Below are 14097 nucleotides of genomic sequence, written 5' to 3' on the forward strand. Positions count from 1 at the left end.
CAAATGTTTTTGTGGGCGGGGTTGGGCTGGCAGCTGGGCTAGATGGCTATATAAGCTGAGTTGTCTCTGACCTCGTTGTGAAGTCTTATTCTTTGTTTTGTTATCCATGGCCTTGTGGTATTTGCCTTTTGATCTGTATCTTGTTTATTTCTAAAAAAAAGTTATTGTGCACTTTCATCCCAAAACACAGACACCTTGCCTGCTGTATCACAGAAAAAACCTTAAATAACTTGTTGGTTTGGATGCTGTATACAATACATTTATTAATCCACCCGTCAAATGATATGGACATGTTATTTTTTATCTCTTGTGTGGGGAAACTTAAATTATGTCTATCTTTTTGCAGGTCTCAAAATGCTGAACACTGCCACCCCTAAAATTTCAAGCAACATAGTTTGTGTTTTTAATTATCGGAGGGTTCATAACTCCTAAAACAAATGACTCTTTGTTCAATTGGATAGACCTACAACCAATCAGAGCAACGTAATATGTTATTTGTTGAAAACGAATACAACCCAAGCGCTCTTTGGTGACGTTATTGATTACGTTACTGTTGATCATCTGTCCATCATCGTTGTAAGCCCGCCCTGACAATTTGATTGGTCGCGACAGCTCCTGTTCGGATATAGTTTTTTCCGCAAACGAGGAGGTATAACGTGGTCCCGGTTCTTGGGACACCACCGGATAGAAAATCAGGAAATGACGTACTCGAATGAAGAGAGTTCGTGTAACTTCGGTTCTTTATCAGGAAATGACGTTCCCATATGAAGAGAGTTCGTGTAACTTCGGCTCTTTAAATCGATTTTCATTGGTTTGAGCGTTTCCATGGCATTCAGAAATACAACCGCGCAAATCGAAATATTTCTGAAATGCAGGAGCCGGCATCAAACAAAACAGGTACTTTAAGTAGCAACTTTTGTCAAAATATGTGTATTTTATTACTAGAATTTGGTCGCTTTTGAAGTCAGAAGTTGTTTGCAAAGTAATTTGTTTGCGAGTTTTTAATTAATGACTGATAAGGCCGTCAGAGTTCTCCTTGATGCTAGCTAACGCTTCTGACTTCAAAAGCGACCAAATTCTAGTAATAAAATACACATATTTTGACAAAAGTTGCTACTTAAAGTACCTGTTTTGTTTGATGCCGGCTCCTGCATTTCAGAAATATTTCGATTTGCGCGGTTGTATTTCTGAATGCCATGGAAACGCTCAAACCAATGAAAATCGATTTAAAGAGCCGAAGTTACACGAACTCTCTTCATATGGGAACGTCATTTCCTGATAAAGAACCGAAGTTACACGAACTCTCTTCATTCGAGTACGTCATTTCCTGATTTTCTATCCGGTGGTGTCCCAAGAACCGGGACCACGTTATACGTTATACCTCCAAACGAGCTACTCCAGACCCAACTTCCCGACCAAATGTTTTTGTGGGCGGGGATAAATTGAGCTGGCAGCCCGGCTAGTGGTAACTTGTTTGACTTCTCATTGTCTCCGTTTCAGCCTTAGGAGATAGCCTCGTCCTATGAAGAAAGTTCTCTAATAGACCTTCCCGATAGTTTTCAACTGGAATTGCACAGCACAAACACCTGCCATAGAAAAGGCAGATTGACTTCACTGAGTGGACAGGCCAGTGAAGTGAGGATCGCGGCACACTGCACATCGTTGACAGGAACAAGGCCTACATTATATAATTTATTAGAGTATGAACGGTAAGCTATTTCTATGTTTCCCCATTTAAAAGACAATAGCCTACAATAGAAGTTTAAAGTTCTACTTCCCAATTGTTTATTCTCCAACGAAATTATAACCCCATTTGACCAAATTTCTTGTGGCATTTCTACCTTTATTATTTCATGATAGCCTATACTGTGTGTTTGGAGAGGAGAAGAAATGTGGGGAAGAGGATCAAGCTTAGTGTAGTAGCATTTGTCAGAAAGGGCTGGGGATGAAGTAAAGGTGTCAAAACAACAAGTGTAACCTGAATAACCTGAACAGTGTTAACAGCCGCACTTGAGGCCCCTGGCTATAGAGGGTTTTCACGACGCGTCATCGGACCGGAACTCGCCATCTTGGAGGCACTCCGCATCACAACAAAGCACTGGCACTGAAGTATATCTCGAACGTCCTCAAGGAAAATGTTGAATTATTGCCGTGATTCAGGTTGTATCAATAGAACACATAGAGAAAAATATTTGGTAGGCCTATAGTAGGCCTATCGACTTCTAAAAGTTATTAAAAACCAGGGAGAGGAATGCCAGAGAGTATCTGAGTAAAGGAGGCACTTGTGGTTGGCAAAGCTCAACCAAGATCTACAGGGGAAAATCTGGACAACATCCGTATTTGTTCGGCACATTTCTTGTCAGGTATTGTGAAATGTTTATTTCAGCGGCTCATCTATCCAACTGAAGGCAGAATCACCGGGTTTTCACAAATCCAAGTAGAGGGAGCTAGGTTAACTGGTAGGGAACTGCACCGCCAATAAATCCTAATTTCTCAAAATATAGACCCTTTTCTTGTGGTCAAAGTCCTTCCCTATATGCCTTTGGATCTTGGATGCGTTTTGATGACCATTTCGGTCGTTTAGACATGGCTACAGTTGTACCAAAGAGTATAGAATATACGTTCTTTGGTTGTACTCTGTTCAGTTGTTTACACAGTCCCTCCAATATGGCCGCGCATCCGGGTTACCGCCCAGAACGTGACGTCGGTGAAAACCCTCTAAGGACTTTTTTATTTATAATTTTTCATTTTTGAGACCCCCCTCCCGCTAATCGCAAATGTCAAAAGTTTTGTCTTGGTAGCAATTGAGTAGCTTGTATTTTTATTTACGTTCGGTTGCACGCTTAGGCTGAAATTCAAATTTGCAAAAAGTGCCTTGTGTCAACAAAGGGAACTTCGTGTGCTAGCCTATGTCACAACGTCAGCACACGTTAGCAACGAGCCATGGATACAACGTGCATTGCTTCACAGCAAGTATCATATTGTGCAATGGTGTACTAACATCTTTATAAATTTAAGCAATTCAAGACTTGCATGTACAGTAAGTAATATCACATTAAATAATGTATTTAAACTCTAGCTCGGGAGCTTACTTGAAACCTAGGGCCATGTGAATCCTGCGCGACCGGCAACAATGGCGGCCAGATCATCCAGAGTCCGATATATGTAATATTTTAGGCTTAATTAATTGATTAAAAAAATATGACAGTCTTGTTTTGTGTTATACACAGTCCTGGACATATATATTTGCATTTGCAACCATTTTCCAAATCGAAATGTTTCAAAAAAATCGCTAGTTTGGTACACTAATGCTACAGTGTTGAATTGAACAACAGTCCCGCATTTCTCTGACTAGCATGTCTACAGTTTTAAGTAAACTCCATTAGCAGTGAATTTTGTTTAATATCAGTGCATAACACTACTTGCTTTGGAGATATCGATACGTGCTAGACGACGTACCTGTAACCAAGTGGCGTCCCATTTCTTAGGGCTATGTAGCCCTTACCCCTTACTTTCGAGGGCTAGGGGTAAATTAAGGGGAAGGGGTAAGGGGGAGTATTGGGATTCGGCCTAAGCCCAGATAAGCCTGTGCATTAAGGCGCCACTGCCCCGCAACCACGACATGGACATATGACTAAAAGGCTCAAGACGCACTTGTTCCGGGAGTAAAACGGCACTTAAGAATGCTTGGCTGGACTTGTTAGTTAGTTTCCTCCAGGATCACAATGACTCTTATTAAAGTGACTCATTGCTCTTTTAGGTTAGATATAACGAAGCTAAGTCTTGTACTCGCTGGGTAATATTTTACTGTTGATTGTTCTTCTACAGGTACAGTCCTGCACTTTTGTGGTTCATGTTGTTTTAATTTGTAACTTGTATAACTGCATGCTCTTATGGGTCTTCCCTTTTGGCACTTGTTTAGCTTTTTCACAATGTATGCTTCATGTTTTGGCTACTTGCAATGTTTGGGACAATCTCGTTGTTATGATCAGTGACCTATGCTCTTTTGTAAAGCGATCTCTTGGAAGTCGCTTTGGATAAAAGCGTCTGCTAAATGAATAAATGTAAATGTATGACGGTGCGGTTAGCGCCCTCTGCTGCTAGTGCGAGAGGGTTACTTAATGCAGTGTTTCCCAACCGGGGTGTCGCGGAACCCTGGGGTGCCGTCTGATGAGAGCAGGGGTGCCGTGTAAAAGTAGAGGACTGGCCATCTGGAGCATTCCCGGTGGGCTGAGGCACTTTGGGGCCGGAGGGCCACTTGCCGTAATTTTTTTAACTACTAATAAAATGTCGGCATAAGATTGAGCGACACGGTTGGCCGGCCTCCCTTTCCCCAAGGCCGGTTGGTCTATTCCAAATGAACGTCTCTGCAGAACTTATCCCGCCCCATTTGTCTCACACAACACAGTGACACTGAGATCGAAAGCTAGCTAGTAGAGACTATATAACGATCAAAAACCAGGGGGCTTAAAAATGAAACAAAAAGACATAATGTCCACTAAACAACGTTTTAACAGTTGAAAAATGGCTATGTTTATTTTAGGCTACATAAAGCTCAAAAACAATTTTGCGCTCAAATAAAGGCAAAACAAATTTGCTTGCGTGCCATGCGCGCTCGCATTAACTGTGAAACTCCCTAACTTGCATTAAATTAAACACAGAATGTGTTTTTACATAGGTAGGCACTGGTAGCAAGGACGCTCCTGAAGGAACTCTGATATACTGGACAGAGCCATAGATTAGTTACTTCATCAAGGCACGCCCAATGAAAAGTGGTCTATTTTCGATTTTATGCGAGGAAATGAGCGGAACATCAGAGCTGGTTATTATACGGCCATTCGATGGCTATCACGCGGCAAGGTTTTGGCACGACTCTACAAACTGAAGGAAGAGGGAGGGGGGGGGGGGTTGCCACAACATTTAGAAACTTTTGTAAGGGTGCCATGACTGACAAAAGGTTGGGAAACACTGCACTTGCAGCCCCCCTCTAGGCATAGGCCACCCATAGGAAGCCGCCCAGAATTAGACGCACCTGTTTTGTGTTTATGTAACGGATAGCAGGTTCAAGTCTATGATCCTTGAGGCACACAACCAACATGGTTGTGTCGGAAAACTTAAAACATGTTTATCTTTTTGCAGGTCTAAAAATGCTGAATACTGCCACCGCTGGATATTTACACAAAACAGTTTATGTGTTATTAATTATCGGAGGGTTCATAACACTGTTTTCCATGTACTATAAGACGTCTACAATGCTACCTTGTCAGCGCCAGCCTTCTTACTTAGTTAAGAATACAGCTTTCTCATCGGCAAATAAACCAATCATGCTGCTTTGGTTCTGGCCTGAAAATAATAGGTTTGATTTTAAGGACTGCAAGACGTTCTTCAACATTGACGGTTGCAAGCTTACGGACGATAGGACCCTGTACAGTGAAGCCGATGCAGTGCTCATCTTTCATCGAGCCATAAACAACAATGCATCAAATCTACCCCCCTCACCGAGACCCTCATTTCAAAAGTGGATTTGGTTTAATGTGGAATCACCAACAAACACACAGAAAGTTCCAGGTATCGAGAACCTTTTTAATGAGACTTTAAACTACCGGCAGGATGCAGACATTCCTGTTCGCTGGAAGTTGTCTAGAAAGACCAGAGATGACTTTGCGCTGCCCAAGAAAGATCGAATGATCTGCTGGATTGTGAGCAACAATGACTCTCACACTGGGACAGAGATGAGGTACGAATACTACAGAGAGCTTGTGAAACATATTAAGGTGGATGTGTTTGGCAAGGTGTTTGGTAGTTTTTTAAAATATGAAGATTATTTCTCAACCATCGCAAGCTGCAAATTTTACCTTTCCTTTGAGAACTCTGTTGAGAAAGATTACATCACAGAGAAGCTGAATGGACCACTAGCAGCAGGAACAGTACCTATTGTATTGGGTCCCCCCCGACAGAACTATGAGAACTTTGTACCAGGGGATTCCTTCATCCATGTAAATGACTTTCCTGACGCAAAAGCTTTGGCTGACTTTCTCCTGCAGTTGGACAAGAATGAGGAGGCCTATATGCGCTATTTCAATTGGCGTCAGTATTACTCTGCTAGGCCTCACCTGATTAAACAGAACCAAAAATTCCTCCAGGCCATCTGCTCTGCCTGTGACCACGTGGGAAGACACAGAGAGTACAGGGTTGTTCCTGATCTTTACAAGTGGTATTTTGGTTAAACTGTTACTTTCAGCAAGGAAAAAAACTGAGGGAAAAAATGAACGATTGTTGCTCACTTTCACTAATATACTGGGGTCAGTGTTTCCCCTACCTTTATATTAGGGAACGAAGTTAGAACGAACATTTCACTCGCTCTGTGAAATGTTTTACTGTTGATTGTTCTTCCACAGGTACATTCTTGCACTTTCTGAAGTTCATGTTGTTTAAATTTGTAACTTGCATAACTGCATGCTCTTATGGGTCTTCTCTTTGGCACTTGTTTAGTTTTTCACAATGTATGCTTCATGTTGGCTGCTTGCAATGTTTGGGACTACGTTGTTGTTATGATCAGTGACCTATGCTCTTTTGTAAAGCTCTCTCTTGGAAGTCGCTTTGGATAAAACCGTCTGATAAATGCATAAATGTAATCCTGCCCCCCCCAACGGCACCCCCCGCCTCCCCTGGAAGGTCAATTTATTTTATTTATTTTATATATAGCACCAGATCACAAAAGTCATTTAAGGTTACATTTCCTATAAAACAGGACTATAGATTGCTCTTTTATTAAACAAACTAAATGGCCTTATGTTATTTATCTTATTTACATGACGGCATGTCATTTCTGTCTCTACATGGTCCCATGTTCTTTTTTACAGGTTCTCAATGTAAAAAAGTCCCTGTTACCCCCCCCCCCCTTTTGTACACGTTTTTAAAGGTGATTGCTCACAGTGACCTTACAATGTTGTGACAGCAGTGTTTGTTGTTTTGCTTGTTGTTCTTCCCAGCCGCGAGCAGGGCGCCGTCCGGCTCTCTGTGAAGGAGGGATGTCTGGCTCTTCACTAACTAGGACACAACACGCACATGCACACATCCACAGACGCACACACACACAGCAATGAAAAGCAAAATAAAAACTGCTGTCATAACATTGTAGGGACACTGTGGGCATACAGAGTATATGTGGACAGTGACACAAGTTTCTTAATTTTGGCTCTGTATGCCACAGTAATGGATTTGAAATGAAACAGCCAAGATGCAATAGAAGTGCAGACATTCAGCTTTTATTCAAGGGGCTGAACAAAAATCATGTGATACGTTTAGGAATTGCAACCCTTTTTACCCACAATAAAATTACATTTAAACCTTGGACTGATCTTGTATGTAATATCTTTACAGTGAATAGAACTGTGGAGGAGAATAGAGGACTGGCTATCAAAAAATAAAATAAAAAACGCATCAGATCTCAGATCAATGTGTTGGATATCTATACCAATATTGACAGTTGAATACCTTAGGAACAGAAGGATGACACATCTTTGATAGAAATACGTTTTCAGCCTAGAGAGCGGTGTTGCCCTATAGTTCTGCACATTGGCAAAAATCTGCTATCAACTTTGGGGGGCCAATTACATGACATTTTCTCAATAGCAATTCCTGAGGGGGACACCAAAATTACTGCTGTAACACAGCACATTAAAAAAGCGCCATTGTGTCCATAATCAACAAAGCGCTTTCATTGCATATTATTAATATTATTGAAATTACATAGTTATGTTTACAGTGATTTATTGGGGGGGCAAATCATATTTTTCCCAGGATGGGGGGGGTCGTGCCCCCCCTCTAACCCCCAGGATTTCCGCCAAGGGGCCCCAATGTACTTGTATGCATGCTTGACATCGTCGCAGCATGCTTTAATGAGACGACGGAAGGGGGACGTCCTCCCAGATCTGTCGAAGGGCATCAGTGAGCTCCTGTAAAGTCTGAGGAGCAACCTGGCGTCTGATGGACCTAAACATAATGTCCCAGAGGTGTTCTATTGGGTTTAGGTCAAGTGTATCGATTCCTTCATCCTCCAGGTACTGCCTGCATACTCTTGCCACATGAGGCTGGGCATTGTCGTGCATCAGGAGGAACCCAGGACCTACTGCACCAGCGTAGGGTCTGACCATGGGTTCAAGGATTTAATCCCGATACCTAATGGCAGTCAGACTGCCGTTCTCTAGCCTGTAGAGGCCTGTGCATGCCTCCATGGATATGCTTTCCCAGACCATCACTGACCCACCACCAAACCAGTCATGCTGAACGAAGTTGCAGGCAGCATAGCGTTCTCTTTGGCTTCTACAGACCCTTTCTCGTCTATCACAGGGCGCCTGGGGTGGACATGCCAAGTTCAGCCACTTCTACACTGCCATCCTTGAGTCCATCCTCACCTCCTCCATCAGACTGGGTGCTGCCACTGCCAAGGACAAGAGCAGACTGCTGCATATCTTCCGCACTGTTGAGAAGATGAAGGCAACACTATAAGTAGCTCTCTTGTTCTGTAGCCTTCACACCTCTGTGATCCTCCACATGTCTACAGTATACCCACAGTTAGTGTTGTTATATGTTAGTATATCTGCAGTCAGTAAGTATATAGCATAACTGCAGTGCTGTTGTGTTCACACCTGTGCTGTATATCCATGAATGCAGAACATTAGCAAACAGACAGCAACCGTTGACTGAAGTGTGAACATTTCAAAAAGTCTAACCGTGCAAATGTGGGTTGTAGCTTCCTCTAACTGGACAACAATCTTCCTCTGTGAAATGCCAGGCTATTTTTACAGGGCATACATGTTGATACAAAAATCTAACCCCCCACACACACAGTTCTAACAGTGTAACAGTGATTAATGCTAAGGAATGGTAATTCCTTGCAAAAAAATGTAATTTACTATACAGACTGCAAAAACAACAATCTCCTTACATTTTACATTTAGCAGACGCTCTTACCTTACCCATAGCGACTTACAGTAAGTAAAGGGACATTCCCCAGAGGCAAGTAGGGTGAAGTGCCTTGCCCAAGGACACAACGTCATTTTGCACAGCCTGGAAGTAGGCTACCTTGGCCCATGCCACCTATACAACATAGCCTTCCATTCAACATTCGGCTGATGCGTTCCACCCTAAACAACCTCCCGCCTATAGCACTTGCTCCAAAGCAAAAACTGTACACCTCAACACAATTAAACCATATACATTTAAGCAATTGTACAATTAAAACACAGTTATTCAACTTTGTTGTTTAGAGTTGATGCATTGATATAATTATTGTTCACCGTGTCCAATAGCTGGGAATGTTGTTATTTTGCATCGCGTCTAGTAGACTAAATGCAATCCATACTGACAGGGCCATTGTTTTTTGGGGGTAGGGGCCCTGAACCAATCGCGGGGCACTAAACAAATGTTTGATTTGTTTATTGGGTTGGGCCAGCTCGCATCCTGGTCGAGTCCATGAGTTTCTGTTGCAGGCTACTTATATGTGCACTGTTTGTATGTTGGTTTGGATAAAAGCTGCTGTGAGACTATACAACCAGCACTGCTCTACACACACGTGACTCAACCACTTCCAATAACTCATGGACACACTTACAGTGCAAACTACTGTGCAATATTTATATTTGGTCTTCATATGTATAAATGGAGATATAGGTATAAGGTATATCTTATATTATGTTGTCTGAACTCCTCAACGACCCTGCATTTAAATGTTTCTCTATGACATCACCGGTGTACTAGACTGACACATGCAACGTGTGTCAATGCGTGCGAGCGAAATTTTGGGGCCTTTATTTGAGTGCATGATGTATTTTTGTCTCTAAATTTTTCAGCCCCACCCTTACGTTTCTTAGCATGGTTCTGCAAATTAATTATAAACATTTAAAACTGAAAGCATGCAGCCAAGGAGCTCTCTTTATTACTCATTTAAAAACTATTTGATGAATCGAATATAAAAGCATCATAGAATGTACAGTAATTATTATGTATTTCCACGCCACATTTATTTCCACACTACATTTATTTCTGTGCTGTATTTATTTCAAATCTCACATGCAAACGAGAGGGCCGTGGTTATCGTTAGACCAACGCAGCAGATAGCTATGCTACCTGTATGGGGGTGACAGTGGAATCGCACTGCCGAACGGCATGGCTTGTCAGGATATATTATTTTGGCACAGATAGTAGATTTTGTAGAGGTACTTGGGCGGATAAGTGCTCTACAGAACATAGATATTGAAGTCTTAAATAGTTTGAGACTTATCGAGCACTGTTCGTGTGCAAGATGTACAGGTAGTGGGGGGTGATAAGTGCCAGGTAATGTTAGCTAACACAGCTAGCAACAAAGAAGACAATCACTGCCACCACCGCTACATCGCTCTGCTATTATGTGGATAACTAGGTCGATAAGGCACCTGATAATAACGATCTAGCCTCACCATTATGCCATGCATTACCATTTAGTGAGACGAGACCTGAAGTGAAGCCAGACCATTCCAGACATTACCCATACCTTTGGATTTACAGTAGACTACTGCTTCAAATTGAAGTCAAGTTTCTTAACGCTTCGTTATTATTGGCAATTTAAAGTTGCAACTAACCAAGACGTGTCAAGACCAAGACCCATTCAACACGGTACACAATAACCAAACCCAGATATTAGGTACAGGTTTATGGAATTATTCAATATTAAATCAAACCACTACCACTGGACTCGTTTTAATGACCGTTCAGTGACAAAACGGGTTTGGCTGTTCATATGTGCCAATACAGCACAACACTACTAGCTCTACAGTAGCTAGCTCTAGCTGAAATGGCCACACTGATGTCGTCCTTTTATTATTTTGTCAGCTAGCTAGCCGGATAGCCAGCCACTTGGCTTACAGTTGGAGCTCCGCCCCACAGGGTGTGTGTGGGGTATTTCCTCAGATCTGTTTTGATCTCAGGTCAACAACATGTCCAAACACTTCCTCATGCAGTTTTCGGGCAGCTGACTATCTCAGAGCTCTCAGTGCAGCATGTTGTAGAAATATAACATCTTCATTTTCCTGCTCATGTAGGTTTAACTCTCCATGAGGAATAAACAAAAGTGTTACGTACGAACCCCTTTCACAAAGCTGCGACTTATTTTACACATTTTGCAGAACAGGGAAACAGGGCTCTCAAATCTCACGCATTCGCTATGAGACTGAAGCATTTCCATCATATTTCAGGCAACACTTTGTATTTCTCACGCTAAGAAGTTAGGGATAACTTGTCCCGCCATATACACAAGCACAGGCTACAAGCGTGCATCCGTGTGCCATTTACTGGGCTATAGAAACTCCCCTTGCTTAACCCACTATATAACAGGTCAGGGATGCAAGTTTTATATCAGCTTTGGCAGGGACATCAATAGTTAATGCGTGTGAAAAAATCACATTCATTTGAGCGTAAATACCGTTTGTGGAGCTTCATGCAGGCCTAATATTGCTTTTATGTTGGAATATGGAATATATGGAATTCTGCATAGATCTTTTTTTGGGGGGGGGGGGGTTAAGCTGCTTTAATTTTACAAGCGTTGATTGGGATATTGCATGTATTTTTTCTGGGATTACCAATCTAAATTAGTGCACTGACTGATCAAGTAAATGGTTATAACTTTAATTTGAGATTTTACTGGGGCACAGCAAATTTCTACTGGGGCACACTTCCCAGTAAAAAATGTCTAGCAAATGCTTCTGGGGTGTATGATGTAGGACAGATGACTACAATGCTTATTGTACATATTCTCAAGTAAGGCACACTAACTACATTTTCAGAGAATTTTGTAAAGAATCTCACAATATATTAGTGTATATGACTGTAGTATATTTGTAAAAGTGAGCAACAAACCAAACCTTTATTTCTTATTGGGATTCCTGTCATCCCTTGCTAGGGATGAAAGTAACAGTTTAACCAAAATACCACTTGTAAAGATCAGGAACAACCCTGTACTCTCTGTGTCTTCCCACGTGGTCACAGGCAGAGCAGATGGCCTGGAGGAATTTTTGGTTCTGTTTAATCAGGTGAGGCCTAGCAGAGTAATACTGACGCCAATTGAAATAGCGCATATAGGCCTCCTCATTCTTGTCCAACTGCAGGAGAAAGTCAGCCAAAGCTTTTGCGTCAGGAAAGTCATTTACATGGATGAAGGAATCCCCTGGTACAAAGTTCTCATAGTTCTGTCGGGGGGGACCCAATACAATAGGTACTGTTCCTGCTGCTAGTGGTCCATTCAGCTTCTCTGTGATGTAATCTTTCTCAACAGAGTTCTCAAAGGAAAGGTAAAATTTGCAGCTTGCGATGGTTGAGAAATAATCTTCATATTTTAAAAAACTACCAAACACCTTGCCAAACACATCCACCTTAATATGTTTCACAAGCTCTCTGTAGTATTCGTACCTCATCTCTGTCCCAGTGTGAGAGTCATTGTTGCTCACAATCCAGCAGATCATTCGATCTTTCTTGGGCAGCGCAAAGTCATCTCTGGTCTTTCTAGACAACTTCCAGCGAACAGGAATGTCTGCATCCTGCCGGTAGTTTAAAGTCTCATTAAAAAGGTTCTCGATACCTGGAACTTTCTGTGTGTTTGTTGGTGATTCCACATTAAACCAAATCCACTTTTGAAATGAGGGTCTCGGTGAGGGGGGTAGATTTGATGCATTGTTGTTTATGGCTCGATGAAAGATGAGCACTGCATCGGCTTCACTGTACAGGGTCCTATCGTCCGTAAGCTTGCAACCGTCAATGTTGAAGAACGTCTTGCAGTCCTTAAAATCAAACCTATCATTTTCAGGCCAGAACCAAAGCAGCATGATTGGTTTATTTGCCGATGAGAAAGCTGTGTTCTTAACTAAGTAAGAAGGCTGGCGCTGACAAGGTAGCATTGTAGACGTCTTATAGTACATGGAAAACAGTGTTATGAACCCTCCGATAATTAATAACACATAAACTGTTTTGTGTAAATATCCAGCGGTGGCAGTATTCAGCATTTTGAGACCTGCAAAAAGATAAACATGTTTTAAGTTTCCCGACATTAAAGATAAAAAATAACATGTCCATCTCATTTGAGGGGTGCATTAATAAATGTATACTGTATACAGCATCCAAATAAAGTTATCAAAAGGCTTTATTACATGGTTAAGGTTATTCAGGTTAAGATTATTCAGGTTAATGTTATTCAGGTTAAGGTTATTCAGGTTAAGGTTATTCAGGTTAAGGTTATTCAGGTTTTTCATAACAATGGAACCTTGCTTCCACCAAGAACCAAGGCATGTCCATTGCACTGAATATTCACACTTTCACTGAACGTATGAAACACTGGCTGTTTTTGCACATTTACTTCACCCCCACCCCCTTTCTGACAAATGCAACTTCATTATGCTTGCTGCCCAAATTAACATTACCCCTTGGGTAATGGCAGAACATGAACTTTGCAAAGTGCCCAGTTTTTAAGCTGATGGTGGGTCCATTTTAATTTGCACATCCATGCAGAGATTCCTGGCATGGGTTTACTGATGTCATATTACATCTGATGTCATATTACATCTGATGTCATATTACATCTGATGTCATATTACATCTGATGTCATATTACATCTGATGTCATATTGCAAATGTACAAGCGCTGTGTGGTGAATGAGGTCTACAATTATGACAACTGGCTCAACCATTGCGCATTTAATGACTTCTGTTATGAGCTAAATGTTTAGATGTTTGTGATGGAACCAATATATCACATTTTGATCAACATAACATAAGCAATTTATAACGTAGGAAACAGCAGACAAATGAAGGCTACATTATGATTTGCATGAATGTAGGTTACCACAGCATTAGCAATTTGACTACAATAAATGTGGTTGGACAAATTCTTGAGAGATGATGGAGAATTTCAATTGTGATTTGAGAAATATAGATACCAAAACCACTGAGAACAACTGTCATCACCAACTGCATCACAGGCACTACATTATAGATGCAGTCATTCTACCTTTATGGAATATATAATTCCAGAAATCTGTATGTGTGTGCCACCAATGTTATCATGGGCAC

At 41.5% G+C, this 14097-nt stretch overlaps 2 protein-coding genes across 2 annotated transcripts; one reads left to right on the plus strand and one right to left on the minus strand.

Moving 5' to 3' along the window:
- The first annotated feature begins 1436 nt into the window (after nt 1-1436).
- Nucleotides 1437-7353, plus strand: LOC146237065 (4-galactosyl-N-acetylglucosaminide 3-alpha-L-fucosyltransferase 9-like). The gene is made up of 2 exons (XM_084687503.1): nt 1437-1709; nt 5140-7353. The coding sequence occupies exons 1-2, from the start codon at nt 1703-1705 to the stop codon at nt 6225-6227; spliced, it is 1095 nt and encodes a 364-aa protein (XP_084543629.1). The 5' UTR covers nt 1437-1702; the 3' UTR covers nt 6228-7353.
- Nucleotides 7354-11834: 4481 nt separating this feature from the next.
- LOC146237066 (4-galactosyl-N-acetylglucosaminide 3-alpha-L-fucosyltransferase 9-like) lies at nt 11835-13034 on the minus strand. Its single transcript, XM_084686912.1, has one exon. It carries the CDS (start codon nt 13032-13034, stop codon nt 11955-11957), a length of 1080 nt encoding a protein of 359 aa, XP_084543038.1. The 3' UTR covers nt 11835-11954.
- Between the last annotated feature and the right edge of the window lie 1063 nt (nt 13035-14097).

Source organism: Hypomesus nipponensis, chromosome 22 (genome assembly GCF_054491055.1).
Source record: "Hypomesus nipponensis isolate SF chromosome 22, ASM5449105v1, whole genome shotgun sequence".
Classification (NCBI taxonomy): Eukaryota; Metazoa; Chordata; class Actinopteri; order Osmeriformes; family Osmeridae; genus Hypomesus; species Hypomesus nipponensis.